The sequence below is a fragment of the Strix uralensis genome, chromosome 1 (assembly GCF_047716275.1).
Source record: "Strix uralensis isolate ZFMK-TIS-50842 chromosome 1, bStrUra1, whole genome shotgun sequence".
Classification (NCBI taxonomy): domain Eukaryota; kingdom Metazoa; phylum Chordata; class Aves; order Strigiformes; family Strigidae; genus Strix; species Strix uralensis.
The window spans coordinates 123,735,607-123,759,707 of NC_133972.1; the positions used below are offsets into that span (position 1 = coordinate 123,735,607).

The window sequence follows — 24,101 nt, forward strand, 5'->3', positions numbered from 1 at the left end:
GTGATGAAAATGGATATAACAAAAAGAGAGAAATAAAACTGAAGGGGAAAAAAATGAACAAGTGATGTACAATGCCATTGCTCACCACCTGCTGATCGATACCCAGACACTTCCTGAGCAGCGACCTGCCCCTCCCAGCCAGCCCCCTCAGTTTATAGACTGAACACGATGTCCTATGGTACGGAATAGCCCTTTGGCTAGTCCAGGTCAGCTGTCCTGGCCACGCTTCCTCCCAGCTTCTTGTGCACCTGCTCGCTGGCAGAGCAGGGGAAACTGAAAAATCCTTAACTTAGAATAAGCACTACCCATCAGTGTGTTATCAAAATTATTCCCATGCTAAATCAAAAACAGTGCTGTACCAGCTACTAGGAGAAAATTAACTCTATCCCAGCCAAAACCAGGACCATGTAGAGTAGGATAAAAACAAGTGTTAATGATATGATCACAAACACTTTAATTTTCTCCTCTTTTATTAATAGCTTCCAGACTTTTTCTCTAATGCATTATAAAAAAATTAACAGGATTTTTTGTCAGTTAATTGTCATATTGCTATTTAGATGAGATTTTTTTTTTTTAACATTCCCTTGATATCTTCCACTTGGGGAGGATGGACTTTAATGATCTGTTGGCTTTTTTTCTTCGTTTTTTTTTTTTTTTTTCTCAAGTTAATTTCTAAACTTTGTGATCAGTTAATTTCTAGCTGAGTCACGGGTACTTTCTTAGTTCAGGTACACCCTTATGTAGTTTGGTCATATAGTGATGTCAGGGCTGTGCCGATTTTTAATGGCAATTTCCCTAGTGGCTCTTACATAGTTAAAAGCTGTATTTGTAAGACTAGCTTATTTGGCCCTTTCGGTATACATTTTTTTGCCAGTATGTTCTTATACGGAACTGTTCATTCTAGTTCTCCAGCATGGGCGCCCCAGAAAACCTTTCCCAAGGCAAACTTCATCTAATCAGAGTAACTACTCCAGAGTTTGATATAGCAACAGAGATATTCCTTAACAGTTTCTGTAACTTGAAAAGTACCACTCAAATACATGATTAAAAAAAAAAAATGCTGATTCTCTGGCAGACAGGTCCAGCACTGATTTATTGAAACAATTTTATGCAGTTATATTACCTTGTCTGCATAGTGAAGCCACTTGCTGTGTAAATGAAATAGACCATATAGGTCATCCAATCAATGAGCAAAATGAATCCCCTATCCCTTAAAACAGCTGTGAACAGACCATCAAAGTGGAAATATGTTTCTGTTTTCATGCTATTCCTTTCATAGAGAATGTGAAATGCTGGCTAGCTGTCTTGTGGACTCTTTGGTTAGAGAAGTTGCATTCTCTTCCTATTTTTGTTTGTAAGCATTTCCTAAATTTAAAGTTCCTTTATTCTAAGAATGAGTTTTCATGTGGCTTTCTGGAAAAGTTTTGCAATGCAGGATTTTGTCCTTTTCTTTGAGAACGATGCCTCAGCATACCTCATGGCCTAAAGAACCTGTATTTCTTGCTCTTTGATTATTAGCTATGCTTCAAGAAGGCTGTATCCCATCACTTAATTGAATACAATTGTTTCTGCTTTGTAATTCAGAAAATGTTAGAGCAGCTGTGGTTGTTACATGTCAGGATCAAAAATTTAGCACTGAAACAGCAGATGAAGTCCTTGAGATGTCAAGAGTGTTTTCACACTGGGACTGGTAAGCAAAGCACACAAATAACCTCTTCTGTGTGTAGAGCAGAGCAGCAGCAGACACGTGGAGTATATTTTTGATTGTGGCATTTTCTCATTGCCTATAATGCATTTGGCTTGTTAACAAGGAAATCAAGAACCTAAATTCTTTATAAACTGGGCTATAAACATTTTGTTTCTCTTTGTGGAGAACAGAGGTCCCCCAGAATCTGAGAAAGAAAACAAGTCAGCCTACTTTTACAAGCAGCTAGCTTGCTTCAACTCTTAACTTCAAAAAAATGTCCGAACAGAATATAAAATGTTAAACTGATGCAGCAGTTTTAACAGTTCTTGTTATCAAATACTGTAAATTTGTTTAAGACAATACAAGCTGTATATATATTCCCTACTTGTTGAAGTTGCAAATGTCATTATCTGGAAAAAAAAAAAGAAGAAAAGGATTATAGCACTAATTCATACCTAAAGTACAGTTGCCTGTCATAAAAATATGTTTGTGGAGAATCAAACACTAGCAGAAAAAGTTAGATTGTGACTTCTGTTTAGTCTTTTTTTGCCACTCTCTTATTTCTTCCTTTTACTGCTTTTGCTTTTCTCTCCGGTAATCAATCAGGAGTACGACTGAAACCAGATTAGGCGTTACAGGACTGCAGTCTCCTACAAGGTAGCATCAGAATGATTTATTTTTCTTTGTTACTCAAACTTAAGTGACTGGACCAAGATCTTATCAGGATATTTTATTAGCAAAGTACCTTCTGAAGAACTGCCAGGTGCTTTCTCTGTAAAACAGAGACTTCAAATAGAAAAACCTTAATGAATTCAAGACAGTTGAGCAATGGAAAAGAACTCTTGTCAATCTTACAAGCTTCTCTTCAAGAAGTGATGATGAGACAGAATATTTCATCTAAATGTCCTACCACATATCTGGAAATCTTCCATGCTGAAATATGGAAACGTCACTTGTTTTTAAAATCTGCTCTTAACTTTTAAAGTGAAGATAATTGTCACTTTAATTGCAGCATAGCAATTCTGGACTGTTTGTAATTTTTTGATATTGCAAAGTCTGAACACTTGAATAAGCAGGTAATTCAGGGTAGTGCTTTTATTGTTTAGTATGCGTTCTTGTATAACACCTGGAGAAGAAGGAAGGGAAGAGAAAGGTGGAACATTTACTTGTGGATCCTTTTGGTGTATTAATCTGTGCTATGCTTTTATTGTATAGCATGTCTATTTGAATAAAAATTCCATCTTTTTATAGGGTTATCACTGAACAGTTCATATACTGCCCTATCACCAGTAGAAAATCAGCAGTTTACTATCTACTTCAGGTATTTTTCTAGCTAGTCATGTGTTCTAGACTAGTTTAATCATAGTTATAGCCACGCAAATAAATTCTGCTAAAAGCTTATGTAGTGGATCTTATTAAACTTCACTTACACTGCTGATGTTTTAAAAAAAACTTGCTGACTGGTGTAGATTATCTTCTGGATGTGAACAGATTAGTTACATGGCGTCATGACTTGTGCAAATTAGGTCTGTGATGTCAGAGGTACATTCACAAGACACGTGAGTGTAGCATCCATGTTTTTAGGTGCCCTGCTGCACACAGGCTTTCCAGGCATGGTGTGGAAGAGTTAGGTATCTCAGATTTTGAGAAACCAAGTTACATCTAAGTTAACTCCAAGAAGAAATGTTGAAGGAGGGAGATGGAAAGGAATTAAGTAGCTGTAAGCTCCTAGAAAGCACCTTAGGATTTAAGCTATTTGGCAAGGTCAGCTGTTTCTCATGAAAAACAGTGAAGCTGCTGAGTGTTCTCTCGAGACTGAAGAGTATAGGGGCAGAGCGCTCAGCTGGGGTGAATCCTGTCTTCAGCTTGATTTTGGAGGCTGTAAAATCTGGCTTCCTGGCTTCCCAAATGAGTTATCTTTACTAATAGACTAAAGGTACTTTAGAGAATGTATCTTTCACTCTCTTCCACTGACATGCTTTATTAATTAATGCAGAATTTTCCTCAGATTTTGAGAAGCTCACTAAGCATTACCTTCCTCTCAGAGTTGAAGAAACTGAAGCAAAAAATACACTGAAAAGTTACAAGGGGGATCCACTTGGACCAGAAGTGGAGCCCAGAATTTCCAGGTTCCCAGAGGACGCTATGACTGCTAAACGTTATTACACTTAAGCTGATGTCCTAATTCTTGCAGCAATAAATAAAAAGGTCAGAGAAAAGCAAAGAATTCAAAGTGATGCTGTATTTCTTAGCTTAATAGTTTAGATTGTTCTCTGTAGGTTACTTTAACAAGGTATAGCACAGCTGTTATATATATGTGTACTAAAACTATGATAATTTGTTCTAATTCAGTTCCTCAGCACTGAAGATTTTGGGTTAAGATACAATGAGAACATTTCTATTTACACTTTGTAATGGAGCTTGAGAGAGAAGAAAAGGGTCCAATACACTTTTGCAAAGAGCTGCAATGGCACCATTCTAAGGCAGGGTAGTTGCAAATTACATGAGTAACTGAACTGCCACTGTAGCTTTAATTATTTTAGCATAGATTCTCACTGAAGAAAAAAATGCATAAAACTTGAGTAAGGGATTTGCTACTAAGAGGATCCAGTTGCAACTGCAGTTGCTACAAACAGTGGCTTTCAGCCTCATGGCGTGTCTATTTGTGTGTTTTTTACAAAACTATATTCTTTCAGAACACAGTTTCGATCTATGATTTTTCTGCTTTTATAATATTTTTGCAGCCTTTTGGCCCTCATGGGGCTTTTCAGGAGATTATAACAGTTCTTTTCTTCTGAGACTCGTGGCTGTGCATTGATTCGTCATAGATGGCAGTCTGTAGAAAGCCTGCCAGCTCAAGCTGGCATTTCTGGCCATTCAGGGCCAAGGTAGGAATCAGAAGTATATCTGAAAGTTTCCAGTAGAAAAGAGTACTTAAGAGCTTGGGTCTTCTTCCCTCTTCTGCAGTTGAAAAGCAAGGAGTGTTCCTGGGGAGGGGAAACCTGTTCCAGGACCCCTTCCTGACTGAGGGCAAGCAGCCCCATGTCTAAAATAAGAAAACCTTATATGTACTTTCCTCTACGATATGTGTCGCTGTGCAGTTTCTGAGCACCCACTGATGAAGGTTTGCAGCAGGTATATTGTGTGTGTGAGAGCTGCCTTAGGTTCAGTGATTTGGCAGTATCCATGGCAATTCTCCTGCTGTTGTCTGGATTTGAATGGAGGGAAGCAATCACAGAAGGACTGTTACCCTCTTTGGAGACCTATAGGAGCCCTGTGATGTCTTTTATTACCAATAAAATGCAGAAGCAGAAATTCTTGGGGTAAGAAGGTGACTGTTTAGAAGAAGAAATGAAAATAAAATGATCGAATGTCACATATTGACACCTTGAGCCACAAATCACTGGAGGCATGGTGAGCACACCAGCACTGTATTTTGCCATGTTCTTACACTCTTCCTTAGGCTACAGGCAGTTGAGACAGACAGAACACAGACTTGCCTGAACCCTTAATTTGATGTCTCATTTGTTCATCACTTTATTTTCTTTTCAACCACATAATATTTTGGACCTCAAAAACTTCATGTAGATCAGCTTCAGTATTGCTAGCAGAAGAAAGGCTAATGGTATTACTTAGTAGTCATTGCCAAAGTGTGTTTTATACATTTTGAGCACTACCTGGAAATAAAACAAAGCTTAAAGCAGTAATGGACATGCATGCTGTGAAGATATTTGTATGGATAATAAAGTTTTGCATTTTTTGTATTGCTGCCATTCAAACATTTAGTAAAAGCACTTAGTAAATGCTAATGAATTTGTTCCCACAACAGAAGCACAGACATGACAGCCAACGTTTTTCAAATTTAAGTATCTAAAATTAGACACCAAAGTGTTTTTAGACCCCATAATAAAAATGATTGAATTTTTACAACTCTGGAATACTCACAGCTCTCTGCAAGAGGCTTCATTACTCATACAAAATATAAGCACTTGTGGAAGACACACGATTTCTCCCATCAATATGGAAAGAAGCCTCGTCCTAGTAAAGTTAATTGCCAATCTCTCATTCACGTTCAGGGAGTATTTCTTTCCTGGATTCTGGGACAGCAGTAGCCAATGCTGTGTCACTGGGGCTGCTCCTAAGAGCTTTGAAAGTGGTTTCAGTGGGAGTTTTTCAATTGATCTCTGAGGGTTGGATCATTACTTGTTAACTGCTCTGCTAAGTAATTGTATATATCCTTATTTACAGCATATCAGTTTTCAGCCCTAAGGTCCACAGAAAGAGGAACAATGAAGTTGATGATGCCTTTGGTCAACAAAAAAATATAACACAATAGAGGGACACCACAGACTTACTAGATAAACAAGAATGAAATTAGAAAGTAGTTTTAAATTCTTGTAAGGATAGGTACCCAAGATTAAGAAAAAAATTCCAGAAAAAATTGTTGTCCATAATGCTAGCAAGGAAAACAGTTCTGCAAGGGAGGAAATGAGGGAGGGAGAGAGGAAGGGAGGAAAGCAAGAGAGAATCTCATATCAGCCCTCCTGACCTCCACAGATAAGGATCAGGTTGCATAAAGAAGAACTTGCATTTTAAAATATGAGCTTGGAAAAACTGCATATTGCTTACTGGTAACTCTTCAAGAGATATACATGGTTTTAAAAATCTTAGGAAAACTGTATTTATCTAGCATCAGAACTTTTTAATTTTTTCCTCTCCTGAGTCAATTTTTTTTTAATGTTTATTGGATTTTTGGCTCATCCTGTTTATACTCCTTATGAATCTCAACCTTCTGTATAACTCTGCCAGATGCAACTTTCTTCCCAGACTGAACTGACCTGGATACACAACATGCACAACAGCACTGCCGAAACTCCACATACAGATGGAACGTGTAATGAGACTTTGTCCACCCAGTCACCGAGTTCTGAGTTTTCACTGGGCGTGTTGGTGCTGCTGGCTTTCCTCATGGTGTTGCTAGCGCTGGTCACCATCCTCGGAAACGTCCTGGTGATCCTTGCTTTCATCATGGACAGAAACCTTAGGCATCGGAGTAACTATTTCTTTCTCAATCTTGCTATTTCTGACTTTGCAGTGGGTAAGTCATAACCATGGAGTCATGTACTATTGGTTTCCTAGGAATCTTATGAGAAGCAATGGGGTTTATTTTCTGGTTGGTTTCTTCTAAGAGAAACCCTTTCCCAGCTGTGTGTCTAGTGGGAGGGTAAGGAACGGTGGAAGCAGCGTGAAGTGTTGTAGCAGCCTATTATTTTTCAGAAAGAAATGGATCCTTGGTCAGGTAAACAGGTAATGTTTAATGTTATTGCTTTAGGAAAAAATACTACTGTGCATGAATCTATGTGGAATAACAAATAACGGGTGTTGTTTGTGAGAGTTTTGCCTGAAGTCTAGATAGTCAAATCGAATGCAGCATATATTATCTGGCAGATCTTGCATACATGGTTGATATCTTCTGTTTCAATGTACTCTCACACAATACAGATAGTCACTTGAAGTTTGCGACTAGAGTGATGAATAGTATTTTAAAACATTTTGCTGTACGTGCTCGATCTAGAGTCATATCTTAGGAATATGTGTTTGTATAGGTAAATAAATGTAACAAGTCGGTTTCTAAGAAGTCTGATGTTATACATATATATTTATACATAGGGAGACATTTTATTTTGAAACTTGTACTGAGAAAAAGTACAATTAAAATGCTAGTGTGATGTGCAGTTGGAGATTGATGTATTGCAATATTCTGTGAAGTGTTGAGTGTCTCTGGTAAAAGTCTTGGTTAAATTACTGAGTATGCGGAAGGATGGTTTTAAAAAGTGTTTCTATTTCATGAAATCTATATTCTGACTTGTGACATCACAACAAAATCTTTTTAAACTGTTTTTATTCTACTTTTTTTTTACCTACACATTTAAAAAGGATACTGAAAGAACAGAAGAAACTCTTATTAAAATTTATTGCCAGTGTCAGAAGTTCTGTCAGGGGCATGGCTTCTAATAGTCAGGTCCTCGTCATGTCCAGATCTCCTTGTATAATGTTTTGATCCCTTCCCCCATACGCTTGATATCTTCCAGCTTATAATTGCCTTGTGCTGCAGAACTCTTGCTGACTGCTGTCTGGCTACGGTACACAGGAAAACACAGCAGTGAACAGAAAACCAGTAGAAGAGTGGTGTTCTGTTATCTGGCTCACAATCTAGCACCATATTGAATAAATATCAGCATCTAGCTGAGAAATACGAAGTAAATGATGTCTTCTATCAAAGAAGGAAGTAATGCTGACTTGGCATTACTTCCCTAATTTTTTGTTTTGTGATATTATGTTTACTGAATGTCTAGTTTTTCATTCCAAATTTGGTTAAAAGCTTTGCATACTTTAGAGTCAAACTGGTTTGTATTTCTATAGTTACATAATTTAGAATTAGAGTGTACTTAAATTATCCTTAATTTCTGCTTGATCCTAATTGCTAGAAGCACATACTTTCATGCTTGCAGAGCCCTTTGCTTATTCTTTTAATACATTTAATCTATCTGATTTTGACCTTCAGCAACTTTTGCTTTGCTTTATCTCTGTGCAGAGAAAAAAATCTTGATTCTTAGTAGAGGGAGAATAACAGGTATTGTAAGATTTTTAGGGAAATGGAAACTCTCAAAATACTCTTCAGTACCTGTTACAAGAGTACACGCTATTATGAAGTAAATCTAAAGTTGAAACACTACCCTTTTTTCCCCTCTGTGAATGTTAAAACCTATAATACAACCTTTTGCTTGAAAGTGCAAGTGTTGGTTGCTCTGTAGATGCAGTGATTCCACTTCATTGCAGCGTTGACGCTGTTCACTACATTTCTGCATCATAGCAAACTACACTGTTAGGTCTTCAGCCTTGCAAGGCTGCATTGTGACTCTGTGTGTAGTGCGATCACCTAGAAATTCATTAAAAGGAGATCGTATTGGCACTTTCACAACATTTGAATTTAACAGCCTAAATTTAGATAGCCATAGATGCAGGTCACTCATGTATGTTCCCACCACTTGGTGTGTTCCCATAGGTAATACCCTATCAGCTCACCACTGAAAAGTGGTTATGATCAAGAATTATGATGAGAAGAAATGTTAGACTGGGTGTACTTAATTAACTGTGCAGTTTTTGATCAGCCTTTTTATCATATAGTTTTAAAGATTAGTCTGAAATTCATATTGTATTTCTGTAAAAGTTACTTCTGGAACTCTCTCGGACACCATATCATGCTTCTAAGAGGACAGAAGCATGGCACTTAGATAATTTATTGTAGAAAACAGTAAATTACATTGGGGAGGAAAGATGTTTATTTTAATTTCAGTAGTTAATACAGAATAGTGTTTATTTCAGCAGGTAAAAAAGTCAGCTGCTTCTTCCTGTAGGAGGTGATATAAACAGGAGAAGTAATAATGATACACAATAAACATGATACACCTTTCAGAAAGGTATTAATTATAAGAATGTTACTGGTGCCTAGTTTGTAGTAAACTGTTCATTGGTTGCATGAGAATACAACGCTTTCCACATGGCAATTCCAGTCATTATCATGCTTTTATCAGATACTGCAGAAATGTTTCTATGCTTTCACAAGCACTGCCTGCAGTGATGACTGACGTGTGCATTTGATTTATTTCCATAGGTGCGTTCTGTATGCCTTTGTACATCCCTTATGCCCTGACAGGAACGTGGCACTTGGGAAGAAGCCTGTGCAAGATCTGGCTAATTATGGACTATCTCCTGTGCACAGCTTCAGTGTTTAGCATCGTCCTTATCAGCTACGACCGTTTCCTGTCAGTTACAAAAGCTGTAAGAAGAACATTTCTAATTATTGCTTTATATATATTGAAATTTCCATAAAACTCAGAGTGTTCACAATTAACACTAGAAGCTAAATAGTCCTTCATTATTTTATGCTTTTTTTTCTGGAGAAACATTGATGCTTCAGTGTTGCATTGGGACTTAGAGATAGGACAATGCCCTGCCTATGATTTTAATATTTACCTCCTGCTGCCTGGATTAGAAAATATTTAATTACACTGCAGAGAATGTGGGAAGGTCAAGGTAGGAAAGGGGCAGCAGGGGTGTGGAGAATTTGGGCTTTGGTCATTAGAAGAATGGTAAAGAAAACTAGGTTGAATCAAGCATGTGCTTAGGCTTGGGATAAATTTTAAAAGTAGAAGAGGGTATGAAGAGAAATGTGGTATGGACTGACTGAAGATCAGATGAGGATCTGCGTTACTGCAGGGGGTGATTGACATGTGCTGCCAACAAGCAGTTGGGTGGAAACTAATCCCTTGAAGCAAAAAAAAGAATGAATCAAAATATGAGGAGAGGTAAGAGGTGTTTCTTGTGTATTATTATTCTTCTGCTTCAGAAGATATCTGAGGAATCCAGTGGTAAATATTATCATTCACCATTTTTAAGCTCTACCTGGTGTTTGGTCCAGATGGAAGACAATCAAGATCCTTTGCTTTTGATGAATCTGCTGGTTCGAGTGACATGGGCTGTGTTAGATTGGGAGGTTCTTGTTTGGGAAGTGCTGATACAATGCCTAATCTCTTTCTCTTCTTCCCCAGTGTTGTGGTTTTAGGGTTGGTTGTTGCTGCTTTTTTTTTAAAGCTCAACAATAAAGTCTAAAAATCCCTGTATTTAAGTAACAATAATACTGAAAAATATTAATGAAGTTGCAGAGCTCAGAATGTGAGAAATGTAAATTAAAAAGGCTTCTGAAACCCAGTTGAGCTTCATGTTCTTACACACTGTTGATGGTCTTCATTTACATGATCATATTCTGGTTTTCTCCTTTAGGTATTAGGATGGAGTGAGTCCAGCAGTGTGAAATGTAGGGCTGTTATCCAAAGAAAAGATATCATGCTTCCTCATGGACCTGGGATCCACCTCTGCTGCAAACCTAGTTTATGGCCAGGGGCCAGTCATTTCAGACTTAGCTGTTTGTGAAACTATGCTGAGCTTCCTGTTTTCTGCCTACTAAATTGAGATGCTTATGGCCTTGTAAAGGGCTGCAAATTCGTTATTGCAGAACTGGAGCTCTGCTCTGAGCTGGTATGATGCTTTAAGATATAGAAGAGTCTGAATCTTCAGGCTACAGATGTTTAAAACAGAGAATCTAAAATAATGTGTGTAACACTGCACTACTGCTCTGTTACTTGCTGGTAAAAGAGGGACAATGCCCCTCATGTCATATGCAGCTGTGAAGATACCTTTCATTAATATTTGTATGCAAGCAGGTGCTATGCTAATGAACAGCATAGGAAGCTGATGAGGAAGGTAGTAGTTCTGGGTCTGAGTAGAGCCTGGGATGACACATGTTAAACAGTATGGTGGAAATAAAATTGTCCATCTTCTCATTAATTGATCATCTTGTGCTCTGAAAAATGCAGGGGACCCAGAGCTAGAAGTATGTAGTGTACATACTGGCTGGGCTATTACAAGGGCGGTTTTAACTCTCCTATTTCCTAACTTTGGATGACATGATTTTAATTCTTAACATTTTTTTCAAAGATAGATATTTATGCCTAGAGAGTAAAATAAATTAATGCAGTCTACGTAGACATAAAAATGTCAAGATTTGAGGTAATGCAATGAGCTGTTTACAAGGTAAAGTGAGTGTTAAAATAGAATGTTTCAATAAAATAAAGGATATTAAAGCATATGTGTGGGATATTTTTTTCTGCTGTGGCAAGAGGAAACAGTATTAAAAATTACATTGTCTAGTGTTTGCAGTCTCACATGGTAACCTGTCTAATACAGAAGGCTTCTACTTTTGCCTGTGCAGGAAGTTCCACAGCTGCTTTCACTCTCCTCTGAGCCTGGGCATTTCATAAATCATAAACTGATTCCTTATTGCTGCCTTACTGTGGTGGTGATGAAAACAAGCCATGTCCTTTCACACCTGGAAGCCAAATGGTAGTTTAGCCATCATAATTTCTGCTCCTCTCCAATCCTAAGTATTAAAATCAATCACAGACCTACAGTAATTGATGAGCAAGACTAACAGAGTTTTTCAGAACCTTACATAAGTGAAGATGTTCTAGGTGTCTGGGAAATTATGGAACAAATATTATATTTGACTTACTGGCTTATGTTTTTTTGAGATAGTTGTTCCAAAATGTTGTCTGAATACATGACATGTCCTTTTCCTTCACAGGTATCTTACAGAGCCCAGCAGGGAATAACATCCAACCCTGTCATCAAGATGGTGGCCATATGGGTCTTTGCCTTCCTCCTCTACTGCCCGGCAATCCTCTTTTGGGAGCATGTGGCCGGACGCAGCGTGGTAGCAGTGGATCAGTGCTATGCCGAGTTCTTCAACAACTGGTACTTCCTCCTGTGTGCATCCACCCTGGAGTTCTTTGTGCCGCTGCTCTCAGTGACCTACTTCAATGTGCACATCTTCCACAACATCCAGAGGCGCCAGCGGCACAGCAGCACGCAGGACTGTGAGCCTCCAAGGAGCAGCAGCCTGTCCTGGAGATTTTGTCTCTTGCCAAGGCCAGGAGTATCTCCTCCTCCATCAGAAGCAGAGGACAGTGTTTCATCATTAACGAGGTCATATAGACCAGCAGTGATAGTTAACTGTCCATCTCCAACACAAACCAGTTCCACAGCTCTCAAAAGGGACTTTTCAACTTCTTTCCATTCAAGGACTGGGTCAAAACTGCAGCAGGACAAGAAAATAGCAAAGTCGCTTGCCATAATTGTATGTGTCTTTGCCATCTGCTGGGCCCCATACACTTTACTAATGATTATTCGTGGGGCCTGCCAAGGAAAGTGTATCCATAATTCCTTGTATGAAATAACCTTTTGGCTTTTGTGGATCAATTCCTCTTTGAACCCATTTCTTTACCCTCTCTGCCATATGAGGTTTCGAATGGCTTTCATGAAAATACTATGCCCCAAAAAGTTTGCAACATTGAGATCACGTAACACACCTTCTATTTAGACAGTTAAAATAAATGACTTACAGATTAGGTTCCTCTCTTATTTAGTGCTATTTTTTCATATGTGTCTTCAACAGAATTAGAGAGAAAACTTTTGTTTACCAATGGCATTGGTTAAGAGTGCAGCAGAGGTATGTATTTGCTCTGATATTGCTAGCTTTCAGGATTTTGGTTTTGGTTTTGCTGGTATGATGCCAGGTTAAACACCATCTAGTGCATTGAAAAGAATAACAAGTTTTGTTGAATGTCCTTCTTGGTTTGTGGGTTTGAGGCACTTTTTTTTTTTTTTTTAATATGTAGATCTGGTACTATGAAAGAACTCTTTTGTAGATATCTCCACAGAGGTTCATTGGAGGGAGATAGCTGTTTGTGTATGTGTTGAGTTAAAATTTATGTCCTATTTGTGAGCCTAAAGCTACCAGTGAAGGAGCAGTTCTGCTACATTTTTTGAAAGGTTGTATAAATACTCATGGGAGCGGTATAATTTAATTTTAAAAACTATTATGAAGACAAGATAGTGTCCTGTAGTCATTATAATTCCCACAGTGAGCAATATGCAAGTGAATGGACTGCCTAATCTGGCATATCTGTCCTTTTCTAATTTTAATATAGTCCATATTGTTAATATACTCCATGTGTTGCAGGACACAGTACATGTAAGTTAGTAATTCTGGATGATTTTCAGAGAATGAAAGTTTCCATGATAATGGAATTTTGAGATAGGTTATCAAAATTGTCACAGGCATAAATGGTTTGTTACTCTTTTCAGCAGTACTGTCTTTTCTCCTGACAGTGCCTGCCTCTGGTCAGGCTTAAATGATATTTAGTGCCAGATTTGCGCACTATTTGATTACCTAAAAGATTGGCCAGGCTTGGGCACATGATCACATTCCTGTTGAATTAGCAGAGCAAGCAATACAAAGTTCATACTGGATTTATGATTTTGGCTGGCTGTGCGAGAATAGACAATACCCTCTTGGGTGTAAAGCTTTGCAAGTGCAAAGATATTCCATCAAAATGTCTGGAACAAATTTGAACTGACAGAGTGATTTTTATACCAGATCAGTTCTTTGTGTCCTGTTACTGTGACATTATATGGATTTTCTCTGCCACTGAACCAGTATCAAACTGGATTTTTTCTATCACTGAACAAGGGCCATATTCACAGAGGTCCGAAAGCTGACACAGAGGTGTCTTAAGCAACTGTTAATAAACAAAGCAGTTGAATATGCAGTGCTGAAAGGAGTGGGTAATGTGTTGGAGAAGGCAATGGAGCTTGATTATAACCCATTCCATGTGCCAAACTTTCTTACCTTGTGTTGGGTGTTGCAACTCACCCAGAAGGCCTTCATGGATGGGTAAGTCACTGGTTATTTTTTTTTTTCTCTCCTTATATGTAATCTTCTTTCCTTTTTGTAGATAGAAATGTATAAAATATGGAAAGAGAAATCTTAGGCACAGAGCAATAAAGAGCAATAGCCAATTTAAATAGTATTTTTTATCTAACTTGCAGAAGTGTTGCAAAAGCAGACTTTTGCAAGCACAGTTCAAATGCATGTAAACAGCTTAATCATAGCACAAAAGTTGATGGCTTCGAGGAGCTAAAATGCCATTCTGTTCAGAGGTCTGGAACTGGATGCTTCTCTTGTCAGTTTTTGCACTGGTGGAAGATTATCTTTCACCATTCATTCTCCTTATGCTTCCTTGCCTCACATGGATAGCGTTACGGGTTGTGAGCCTGACTGCTAAGAGAGATACAGCTTCAGGAAGTCATTGATTGAGCACAGCTGTTTTCACTGTCATGAACTAAGGCGCTGGAATAGATTTTGTGGGCTTTGTTTTTCCGTGAGGCTTAAAAAAACCCAAACACACACATCTAAAACATTTACAGAATAACAGGTGTACTAAATAAACATCTGTTAAACAGAGAAACTGTACGTAGGCCCAAAATGGGAAAGTATTTGAGTTGTCTGCTTTTCTGTCCCTATGCTTTTAGTATAAAAATTCAGTTTGCATTTTGTGATTAAAGAAGGTGTTGTTTACTTTAGAAAAATTGCCTACAAAATTATTGACTAGGTAAACTGTATCCACATTTTGCAGTACTGCAAAACTAGTTTGTCAGGGAACACACTGTGCAGTAAATTTGAAACCACATAGAGTAGTGAAGCTACTAGAGATCAGTGGTTTTGATGTTCTATATTACACACACAGTGTCCAAACTGTTTTGTCACACCACTCCTGTATATTTAAAGAATTTGTTGTATTTTTCTAATTGTTGGAAATTTTGCTTAGTGCTCCCAGGGTCAGTCAAGCACTTAGTTGCTGTGCTCACAGCATTAAAGCTGTCTTGGTCAAGGTGACATCCTAAGTCTTCTCCCTGTCGGACATTTTGCAGGGTTATGGTAAAATACTTATTCAGCATTTGTTCTTGGGCGTACTTTTCATGCACTGACACAAATGGACTTTGCTTGCCAAAGTGATTTCTAAGCCAAGTCTCTCTATCCACTCACTCATCCATTTCATCATTTCATGTTGAAATTTCTTCTGTAAAAATTCTGAAAATTTCATTGAACTTTCTTCTGTCTTTGCAGATGTCAGTAGGTCTTGTAAATACATGGTGACAGTGAGCATATGACTCTGCGAGGTTCAACTCAAACCACAACAGTGTTTTTCCGACTTGACCCTCTCAGGCCTTAAAAATAAACCCCAAATAAAACATACATATTGGAAGAAATTGTGTTATCTTTTGTTTGTTTGTTTATTTCTGCGATGAATATTTAACCCTAATGATTCTTCTAACATCTGTCTCCTTCATGTTAGGCTATGGTTTTCCTCCACAGGAAGGAAGGAGAGACCACACAGATTTCTCCCTCAGCCCCATGAAAGACTGTGATTAAAACTTCAACATTTGATTTATTACCTAATTTTTAAAAGGAAATGACTACTCTCCCCTTCTCCACTAATCTAGTTGTTTTATCAAAGAAGACAACCAAGTTTCTCAGGCATGATTTACCCTTGGTAAACCCATGCTGACTGTTCCCACACACCTTTTCCTTCCTTCCAAGGGGACTTGCTCCATTATTTTCCCAGGGACCAAAGAGAGGCTGATCTTTTGTCCTTGTGGCATCATTTGAAGATGGTTGCAACATTTGCTTTTCTTCGGTTGTTGCACTCATCTCCATGACCTTTTAAAGAAGATAGAAAGTGACCCTGCAAGGATGGTAGCTGGTTCTGACAGCAGCCTTCGGTGCAGTGGTTTGGGTCCCATGGACTCCTATGGGTCATGTCATCTCAAGTAATCCCTGCCTTATTCTCATCTACTCCTGACAGGTCTCCTCCTTGAACTCATTCACTAAGCATGGAAGAAAGAGAGACCTAGTTAGTGAAAAATGAAGCAAAGAAAGCATTGGGTACCTCAGCTTTATCTGCATCTGCTGTCACTGGATCACTGGCCCCATTCAGCAAAGCGCCTACATTTTTCTTACTCAATATCAATATTTTACTGTTAATGGGGTGGCTGAAGTTCTTCATGTTGTCCTTGATGTCCTTTACAAGCATCAGTTCTAGGTGAGCTTTGTTTTTCCTAACATCATGTTTATGCGGCCAGGCAACACTTCTAAATTCCTCCTTTGTGGCCTGTCCCTGCTTCAAACTCCTCCAGACTGCCTTTTTGCATTGGTTAGCTGGTGTCCTGATACATCTACTTGTTTTCTTGAGAATTGGGATGGGCTTTTCTTGTACATGGAGGCTGCTGTCCTTAGAAGCCTGCAAGTTCCCTGAGTTCCTTTGTACTTCAGAGCTGCCTCCTATGGGATCCCACCTACCATTTCTCTGAATAAACCGCAGTATGCTCACCTGAAGGCCATGGTCTGTACTGCTGCTCTCCTTCTTCACCCCCTTTAGGATCTTGAACTCCACTACCTCATAGTCACTACAGCCAAGGCTGCCATTGATTACACATCCCTAACCAGCTCCTCTTTATCAGTGAACAGCTGATCTAGCTGTGTCACCCCCGTTGGCCCATTCAGTACTTCCATTAGAAAATTCTACCTGACACCCTCCAGGAATCTTGTTGACTGCTTGTACCTCCTGTGTTGCCCTTCCGGAAGATGTTATGAACATCGAAGTTCTACAGAAGAAACAGGATCTGTGATCCAGAGGCTTCCTTGATTTGCTTAAAGAAGACTTCATCACCTCCCTCGCCCTGATCAGGGTGCCTTGCAATACGCTCACACCACTATGTCACTGATATCACTGGCTTTGTGACTGGTGGCTTTGTGACTGCACAGAGAACTCTAGTTCCTCCTGTGTGTTTCCCAGGCTGCATTTGTGCACATGCACCTGAGGCAGGTTTCTGTTTGTTACATTATCATTCCTGAGGTCTCTTCTGTTCCTTTTGCCCTACACCTTTTGCTTTAATTACTCTACAATATATTTCACTTTGTTTCTCAAGACACTATCAGAGCACTGCACCTCTCCTCCCCACATCTTGCCACCCTCTCTTTCCTTGTTTCTTGCCCTAGATCTTCTCAAGCACACAGCATTAGGGCTGCAGTCCAAAAAGCTGGTCACAGGGTGTGCCGTGGTGCTAAGGAGCTGGTGAGCTGCAAGCATGAGTCACAGCCATGGCCTGCCAACTTCTGTGCACTCTTATCAAAATAAATGAAATTGTGATGAGGAAGGAATATGCCTTTCTGCACCTGCAAAGGGATAAGGGTTTGGCACTTTTTGGAGTGGAAACTTACCTGGAATTACTTGAGAAGTGGAGTATTAGATGGGCCACACTTATAAAGCTCTCCAAAGTCCAGGTATTTCATTTGCTGTGCCCAGGGCTGGACTTGCTTCTGACAGGATGAGCTGAAAAGGTATTGATGGTACTTCTGCTGTGTATAACTGAATTTTAAATGCTCTGTAACCAACAGCATTAAGAAATATACATCTCTGTTCTTAACTGTAAAATTTAGTTGGTGGTAATAGTAGCAAGTGCAACAGTGCCTACATTTTACTGTAAGAGAAATAGAATTGTAATAATTTAAATCCTGTAGACCACTGGGGAAGTGAAAATGAGATCTGTTTTTAGCTTCAGCAGAATACAATGTGTAAAAATGCTTACACAATGCTAATATGCAAACTGCTTGACTGTGAAAAGAGTTGTTTTCAGACTAACTTTTCTGACCTCAGTAGATAAGGATCAGCGTTCAGGAGAGAAAGATAATTTATTTTAAAGTGTGCACTTGCTGGTGTTAATGAGGTGTCTTTTTAGATTTTGTTTTCAGGCCAATAGATGCATTTAGATCAAGGAATGTTAGAGACTCCAGATCTTGAAGTCTTCTGGTCCATTATTTTGATATTGTGAATTTTTTTGGATGTGTCAGTATTCAGCCCAGCCTGTTAATAGACTTGTCCTAACCTTTTGGATAACTCTGCCAGATGCAACTTTCTTCCCAGACTGAACTGACCTGGATACACAACATGCACAACAGCACTGCCGAAACTCCACATACGGATGGAACGTGTAATGAGACTTTGTCCACACAGTCACCGAGCTCTGAGTTTTCACTGGGTGTGTTGGTGCTGCTGGCTTTCCTCATGGTGTTGCTAGCGCTGGTCACCATCCTCGGAAACATCCTGGTGATCCTTGCTTTCATCATGGACAGAAACCTCAGGCATCGGAGTAACTATTTCTTTCTCAATCTTGCTATTTCTGACTTTGCAGTGGGTAAGTCATAACCATGGAGTCATGTACTATTGGTTTCCTAGGAATCTTATGAGAAGCAATGGGGTTTATTTTCTGGTTGGTTTCTTCTAAGAGAAACCCTTTCCCAGCTGTGTGTCTAGTGGGAGGGTAAGGAACGGTGGAAGCAACATGAAGTGTTTAGCAGCCTATTATGTCTCAAAATATGTTATAATAAGAAATGCATCCTTTTTTTTTTTTTTATAAATACTTTTAATGTTGCTTCAGGAAAAAGGAGCAACTATTGTATGTGAATACCAATTGAAGGGAAGAGGTTGTTTATGATTTTCCTTTGCTTCTCCTGTAAGGTTATTCATCACACACATCAGAGCATCCTTCCATTTGACAGTGTAACTGTTTTCTTATACAGCTATCTGTGGTACATCCAGGTAAATTAATTACTTCTCTACATAGTACTAGTGGCTTATGAGTGTACTACACCACCACAAAACACTTTACTACTATGACTTTTTACTGGCTTCAACTCCACGCAGGCTATAGAGCAAATGGTTTGTTTGATGCCAGCAACAGCTTGCTGGCATCTCCCATCTGTTTTCCTTATTAGTCCCCTCTTCCCATACTGTTATTGCAGAAGTCCAGGAGAGTTGGCCCCTGGAGGTGCCATGGATCCGGTCCTGATGGGTGATGCCAGGCGAGGAGGTGGGGGGCATGAATGCCTTATGCAGAGCTCCCTCAGGGTTCAGACCATGGAAACAGCCCAGGCAGCAAAGAAAGCCTGACAAAACCATGGTCCTGTGGCAGGTGTTTCAGCAAGCATCTTGACTTGAGGCTAGCAGGGAGGTATTTCTGCACACAAGTGCTTTCTTTTCAGGACAGTCACAGAAAGCAGTATTCACTGAATCACAAGGAGGGAAATAGCACTCATTGACCTACTCCACTTCTGGCAGTACTGTCCCCCCTAACTGCTGTTCCTTTGTCAGTGCTGTGTAGTGAAGTGTATTAGTTTAGCTGTTAAGATTTTCTTTCATTTATGCTATTTATAACCTGTAGTGCCTAATTCTGGGGCAGAAACCAAATGATGTGTGGCTGGAGCCTTTACTTTCCTGCTCCAGACAGACAACCTGCTAGAGCTGCCATTTCATTGCTCAGGTCTCCTGCAAAAGTCTGTTTCTCCTTGTATCTTACAGTTTAGTCAAGAGATTTAAATATCTACCATCTACATCAGTTCTTGTTTGTGGCTGGTGCCTTACAGAGTCTTAAATCAGCCAAGAAGAAATGATTGGTATCAATATTGGCCTATAGACTATGCAAATCTAAGACTTTGTCTCTGAGATCAGTCAGAAAATAGTTTTTTTGAAGATGCTGTGGTATTTTTTTTTAATTTCTTAGAAGTCTGGAATCTTTCCAGGCATGTGACTCATGTCTTTTGCATCCACTAATTAGTAAGTGAGAATAGTTTCAAATATAATGCTTAAAATCTGATTCTTGCATCTGTATTTATACCCATAGCTAAAAGCAGTCACTACTTTTTGACATGGTGCCAAACACTGATCCCATTGAAGTTGATGAGAGCAGTAGCTGTCATCAGCAACTATGAAAAATGAGTATTTTGTACAAAAGAGGTGGTGCTTGTATTTAAGATATATGTTAAAAGAAGCCATCAGTATTGAAAGTGCAGTGCGCATTTCCTTGGATAACAAACAGTATGTGAGCTCATTGCCCAGAGATTTATTTTCAGTGGGCCACATTAGCCTGGATATGTTCAGTAACTCCCAAGAACTTGATGGACATATTAAGAAAAGAATAATCTGAAGAGGTTAAAGTGGGTCTTGAAGATGCATATAGTCTCCTATTTGGATCTGATAGATCAGCATTTTCAGGAATGTAGCATCAGATATTGCACCATACTTTTGAAAGAATATTAGTGGTAAAATTAAGAAGTTGTTGGCTTAAAAATAAAACATGAACATAACTTTCTTATAAAAGTGCTTCAGTGGAAGGCCTTTTGGACAAAAACCCAAATGTAACAAACCAAAAAATAGTTCTGGAGTTAATCGTGGCTGGAGAACCAGTGTGAGATTAAAAGTCCCCTTAAAAATGGGAGAGGGTTTCATACCTCTGCTGTGTCTGCCCTATTTCTGATAGGTTTCCAGACACCACACAGACTGTCCAATATATTGCCTCTAGCTTACAAATGCTAACCAATCTTACAGTAATAACCAACATTAGCAACATCTGTAGATGTGTCTGGGGGAAAACTCTGACACAGATAAAAGACTAGAGGGTATACAGTGATGAGGTTACATATCAGAGTGCAACCACAGTGTGTATTTGCTGCAGCACTGATTGTATACCTTTAGACACTCCAAGTTGGTCAGACTGCAGTTTTCTTCTTCATCAGATCCTTCTTTGTTGATTTACCTTGAGCTTATTCCCAACAATCAGTATACACAATCATAGAATCATGGAATGGTTTGGGTTCGAAGGTACCTTAAAGACCATCTGGTTCCAACCCCCCTGACACAGGCAGGGACACCTTCCAGTAGACCAGATTGCTCAAAATAAATACACTAAGACCTAATACATAGAAAGTCACCATCAGATTTCACAAGAATGTAAGAATTTCTGTATATAAATTACCTATTCATCTTAATAGATTTTTTTTTTTTTTCTTTTTAGCCAAATACCAGAATAGTGTTTCTCTCTGCTTCCAGGAGTACTGTTTGCAATCCATATGAACTGCATGGTGTATCTGTGGTTGCTTTCCATAGGTGTGTTCTGCATGCCTCTCTACATCCCTTACAGCCTGACGGGGAAATGGCACTTGGGAAGAGGTGTCTGCAAGCTCTGGCTAGCTATGGACTATCTCCTGTGCACAGCTTCAGTATTTAACATTGTTCTTATCAGCTATGACCGTTTCCTGTCAGTTACTAAAGCTGTAAGTACCCTGTTTATAGCTTCTCTGATTACGTCGCAAGATCATTAGAGGATTATATTCACCAACTTCTGTCATGTTGGTGAGTATAAGCCCAAATTTAATCGAGATAATAGGCCTCAAAAATGTGCTGGCATGTGGAGATTGTTAGATATTTGCAGCTAGATGTGGTGAATGTTCTGCACTGAGCATGCTCCAGCTCAGAGCCAGTCAAACAGGACTTTTCTCACAATTTCTGCCGCAGGTTGCTGTAGTGCTATTGCTTCAGGGAAAGCAGGCTGAGGTGTGAAAAGGGTAAGTAAGGCAGGAGGCTGGTAAAAAAGGGGCAAGGAAAGACGAAATTTGAAGTAAACTGGATTTGGGTTTGGACCTACAATCAGGCATTGGAGGAAAAGGCAGTGGGGCTAGGGCAGTGAAATGAAGGACTCTGGGGAGGATGTCTAGACCTGAGACATGGTCCCAAACGACCTGGAGCAGATTGAGAGCAAGAGCAAACAGGGCAGAGAGTGGGACAAGGGAAGGCTGCAGTGACTGGCTGCGAACATGCGGCAATAAACTCCTCTCGGTACCTGGAGGAGAACCCCAGACTTCAGACACACTCTATGTCTCTGCTTTCTGCAGAGCATCCTACGCATGTTATGTGCGCTTTATGTCTTGGTTCATACTAAGATTGGAGACCAGCATTTCTCACTAGCCATGCTGTTAGCTCAAGTGGCAGGGAAATGTCAGGGAGAGCTAAAGGTTCCAGCTCTTTAGTGATTCATGAGAATGTCAATATCATGTCATATGGTAGAGTTTCAGTTTTATTTTTGTTGATTATAATTAATTTAACTTATTATAATTGCCTTTTTCATTACATTTTATTACTTCATGTTAATTTATTTTATTTTAAGGGAAAAATCTGGGCAATCAAACACCAAAACACATAAGAAATATTACACTGGAAAGCCAAAGACTCAGCATTTGCAAAGTGCAAAATTAAGACCACCTGTGCAAGAGTAATTAAGACCTATGGACATGTGTATGATAGTCTTTAATGACATTAACATACCTTTTTTTTTTTAATTGGATATCTAGATTTTTTTCAATTGGATATCCCAGAATTACACATTCAGCCTCTCATCCTGTGAAAGGGATGGAGCAGGGTGTAAGCTGCAATATATCTGTCTGTTCTGCAACATACAGTGGAAAATATGTACTGACCCCAGATTGGGGGGAGAAGGAAGAAAAGGGATGATTTTGTCTTTCATCAGCTAAAGGCTGCATTGCAGAGCTGAAATCTATTCCTACCTCCTCATGAAGTGTTCAATAAACAATTTTCTCAAAGGTGGGTGTTAAATATACGTGACACATTTTCTGTTGACCACTGTGACATATATAGTCCTATTTGCTTGTAAAATGTTGTAAAAAACAGTGCAGTTGTCAGTGAATGGGAGTCATGCTCTGAACAACTATAAAATGCTAATTACTCTGGCACTTCAGACCACAGATGTCTCAAACAAGACATACCAAATTGGTACTGATGGATGATCATATTTTGTTATCCAGACCAGAAGCCTAGCACAGTTGCATTAACTTGGAGAAACACCCCTATGTCAACATCAATAAATTACACATACGTGACTGAGCTTCAGCTGATTAGCATAGCTGCAGCTCTAAATTACCAAGCACTCTACTAAATTACTCTTCTGCTACTTCTGTTGGCTCCAAAACCTGTCTGTACAGGTGAGACCTTTTTCTTTTTTTCCCTTGAAGGTATCTTACAGAGCCCAACAGGGAATAACATCCAACCCTGTCATCAAGATGGTGGCCATATGGGTCTTTGCCTTCCTCCTCTACTGCCCGGCAATCCTCTTTTGGGAGCACGTGGCCGGACACAGTGTGGTAGCAGCGGATCAGTGCTACGCTGAGTTCTTTAACAACTGGTACTTCCTCCTGTGCGCATCCACCCTGGAGTTCTTTGTGCCGCTGCTCTCAGTGACCTACTTCAATGTGCACATCTTCCACAACATCCAGAGGCGCCAGCGGCATGGCAGCATGCAAGATTGCGAGCCTCCAAGGAGCGGCAGCCTGTCCTGGAGATGTTGCTTCTCACTGAGGCAAGGAGTGTTTTCTCCTCCATTGGAAGCAGAGGACAGTGTTTCTTCCTCCATGAAGCCAAAGAAAGAGTCCTTGGTAACTGAGAGCTCATCTCCATCCAGAGGCAATTCTGTAACCCCAGAAAATGACTTCTCTGTTTCCTTCTGTGCAAGGACCAGGTCAAAACTGCAGCAGGACAAGAAAATAGCGAAATCACTTGCCATAATTGTGTGCGTCTTTGCCATTTGCTGGGCCCCATACACTTTACTGATGATTATTCGTGGGGCCTGCCAAGGCACCTGTGTCCATAACTCCTTGTATGAAATAACCTTTTGGCTTTTGTGGATCAATTCTTCTCTGAATCCATTTCTCTACCCTCTCTGTCATGTTAAATTTCGAATGGCTTTCATGAAAATATTATGTCCCAAAAAGTTTGCAACATTGAGATCAGGCTCTTTTTAGAAAGAAAAAGAAAAAAAAAGGCTCAAGAGGAGCTGGATGAGGGATGTAAGTAGCCACAGTTTGAAATTAGAGTTAGTCTCTTCCAGGAGATTAGTCTAGTTAGAAAGCCTAGATAAGCCTTTTGTGAAATATGTCCTCCTTCAGATAAACGTTCATGCCCAAAGTTTGTGTACTTTTCCCAGCTATTTCAATTGGTCAGTTAAAGGATAGTGCCCTTGTCTGACTAGTAGTCTATCCACATCATCT

At 39.4% G+C, this 24,101-nt stretch overlaps 2 protein-coding genes across 3 annotated transcripts; both read left to right on the top strand.

Moving 5' to 3' along the window:
* The first annotated feature begins 357 nt into the window (after positions 1 to 357).
* Positions 358 to 15,406, top strand: LOC141947990 (histamine H3 receptor-like). 2 transcript variants are annotated; one of them, XM_074879835.1, is made up of 4 exons: positions 358 to 3,895; positions 6,497 to 6,785; positions 9,363 to 9,529; positions 11,892 to 15,406. In XM_074879835.1, the coding sequence occupies exons 2-4, from the start codon at positions 6,497 to 6,499 to the stop codon at positions 12,684 to 12,686; spliced, it is 1,251 nt and encodes a 416-aa protein (XP_074735936.1). In that variant the 5' UTR covers positions 358 to 3,895; the 3' UTR covers positions 12,687 to 15,406. The 2 variants fall into 2 exon arrangements, with proteins under 2 accessions (XP_074735936.1, XP_074735946.1); XM_074879845.1 differs by having other exon boundaries at positions 358 to 2,344.
* Positions 15,407 to 17,464: 2,058 nt separating this feature from the next.
* Positions 17,465 to 23,957, top strand: LOC141954159 (histamine H3 receptor-like). Its single transcript, XM_074893421.1, has 4 exons — positions 17,465 to 17,549; positions 18,115 to 18,403; positions 21,151 to 21,317; positions 23,070 to 23,957. The coding sequence occupies exons 2-4, from the start codon at positions 18,115 to 18,117 to the stop codon at positions 23,853 to 23,855; spliced, it is 1,242 nt and encodes a 413-aa protein (XP_074749522.1). The 5' UTR covers positions 17,465 to 17,549; the 3' UTR covers positions 23,856 to 23,957.
* The last annotated feature ends 144 nt before the right edge of the window (positions 23,958 to 24,101 follow it).

What these genes read in the sequence shown, in the direction of transcription:
- LOC141947990 (XM_074879835.1), top strand. Translation starts at nt 6,497, where the DNA reads ATGCAACTTTCTTCCCAGACTGAACTGACCTGGATACACAACATGCAC. An exon ending in TATTTCTGACTTTGCAGTGG is followed by an intron (nt 6,786 to 9,362) that starts GTAAGTCATAAC and finishes TTATTTCCATAG; the next exon opens with GTGCGTTCTGTATGCCTTTG. An exon ending in TCCTGTCAGTTACAAAAGCT is followed by an intron (nt 9,530 to 11,891) that starts GTAAGAAGAACA and finishes TTTCCTTCACAG; the next exon opens with GTATCTTACAGAGCCCAGCA.
- LOC141954159 (XM_074893421.1), top strand. Translation starts at nt 18,115, where the DNA reads ATGCAACTTTCTTCCCAGACTGAACTGACCTGGATACACAACATGCAC. An exon ending in TATTTCTGACTTTGCAGTGG is followed by an intron (nt 18,404 to 21,150) that starts GTAAGTCATAAC and finishes TGCTTTCCATAG; the next exon opens with GTGTGTTCTGCATGCCTCTC. An exon ending in TCCTGTCAGTTACTAAAGCT is followed by an intron (nt 21,318 to 23,069) that starts GTAAGTACCCTG and finishes TTTCCCTTGAAG; the next exon opens with GTATCTTACAGAGCCCAACA.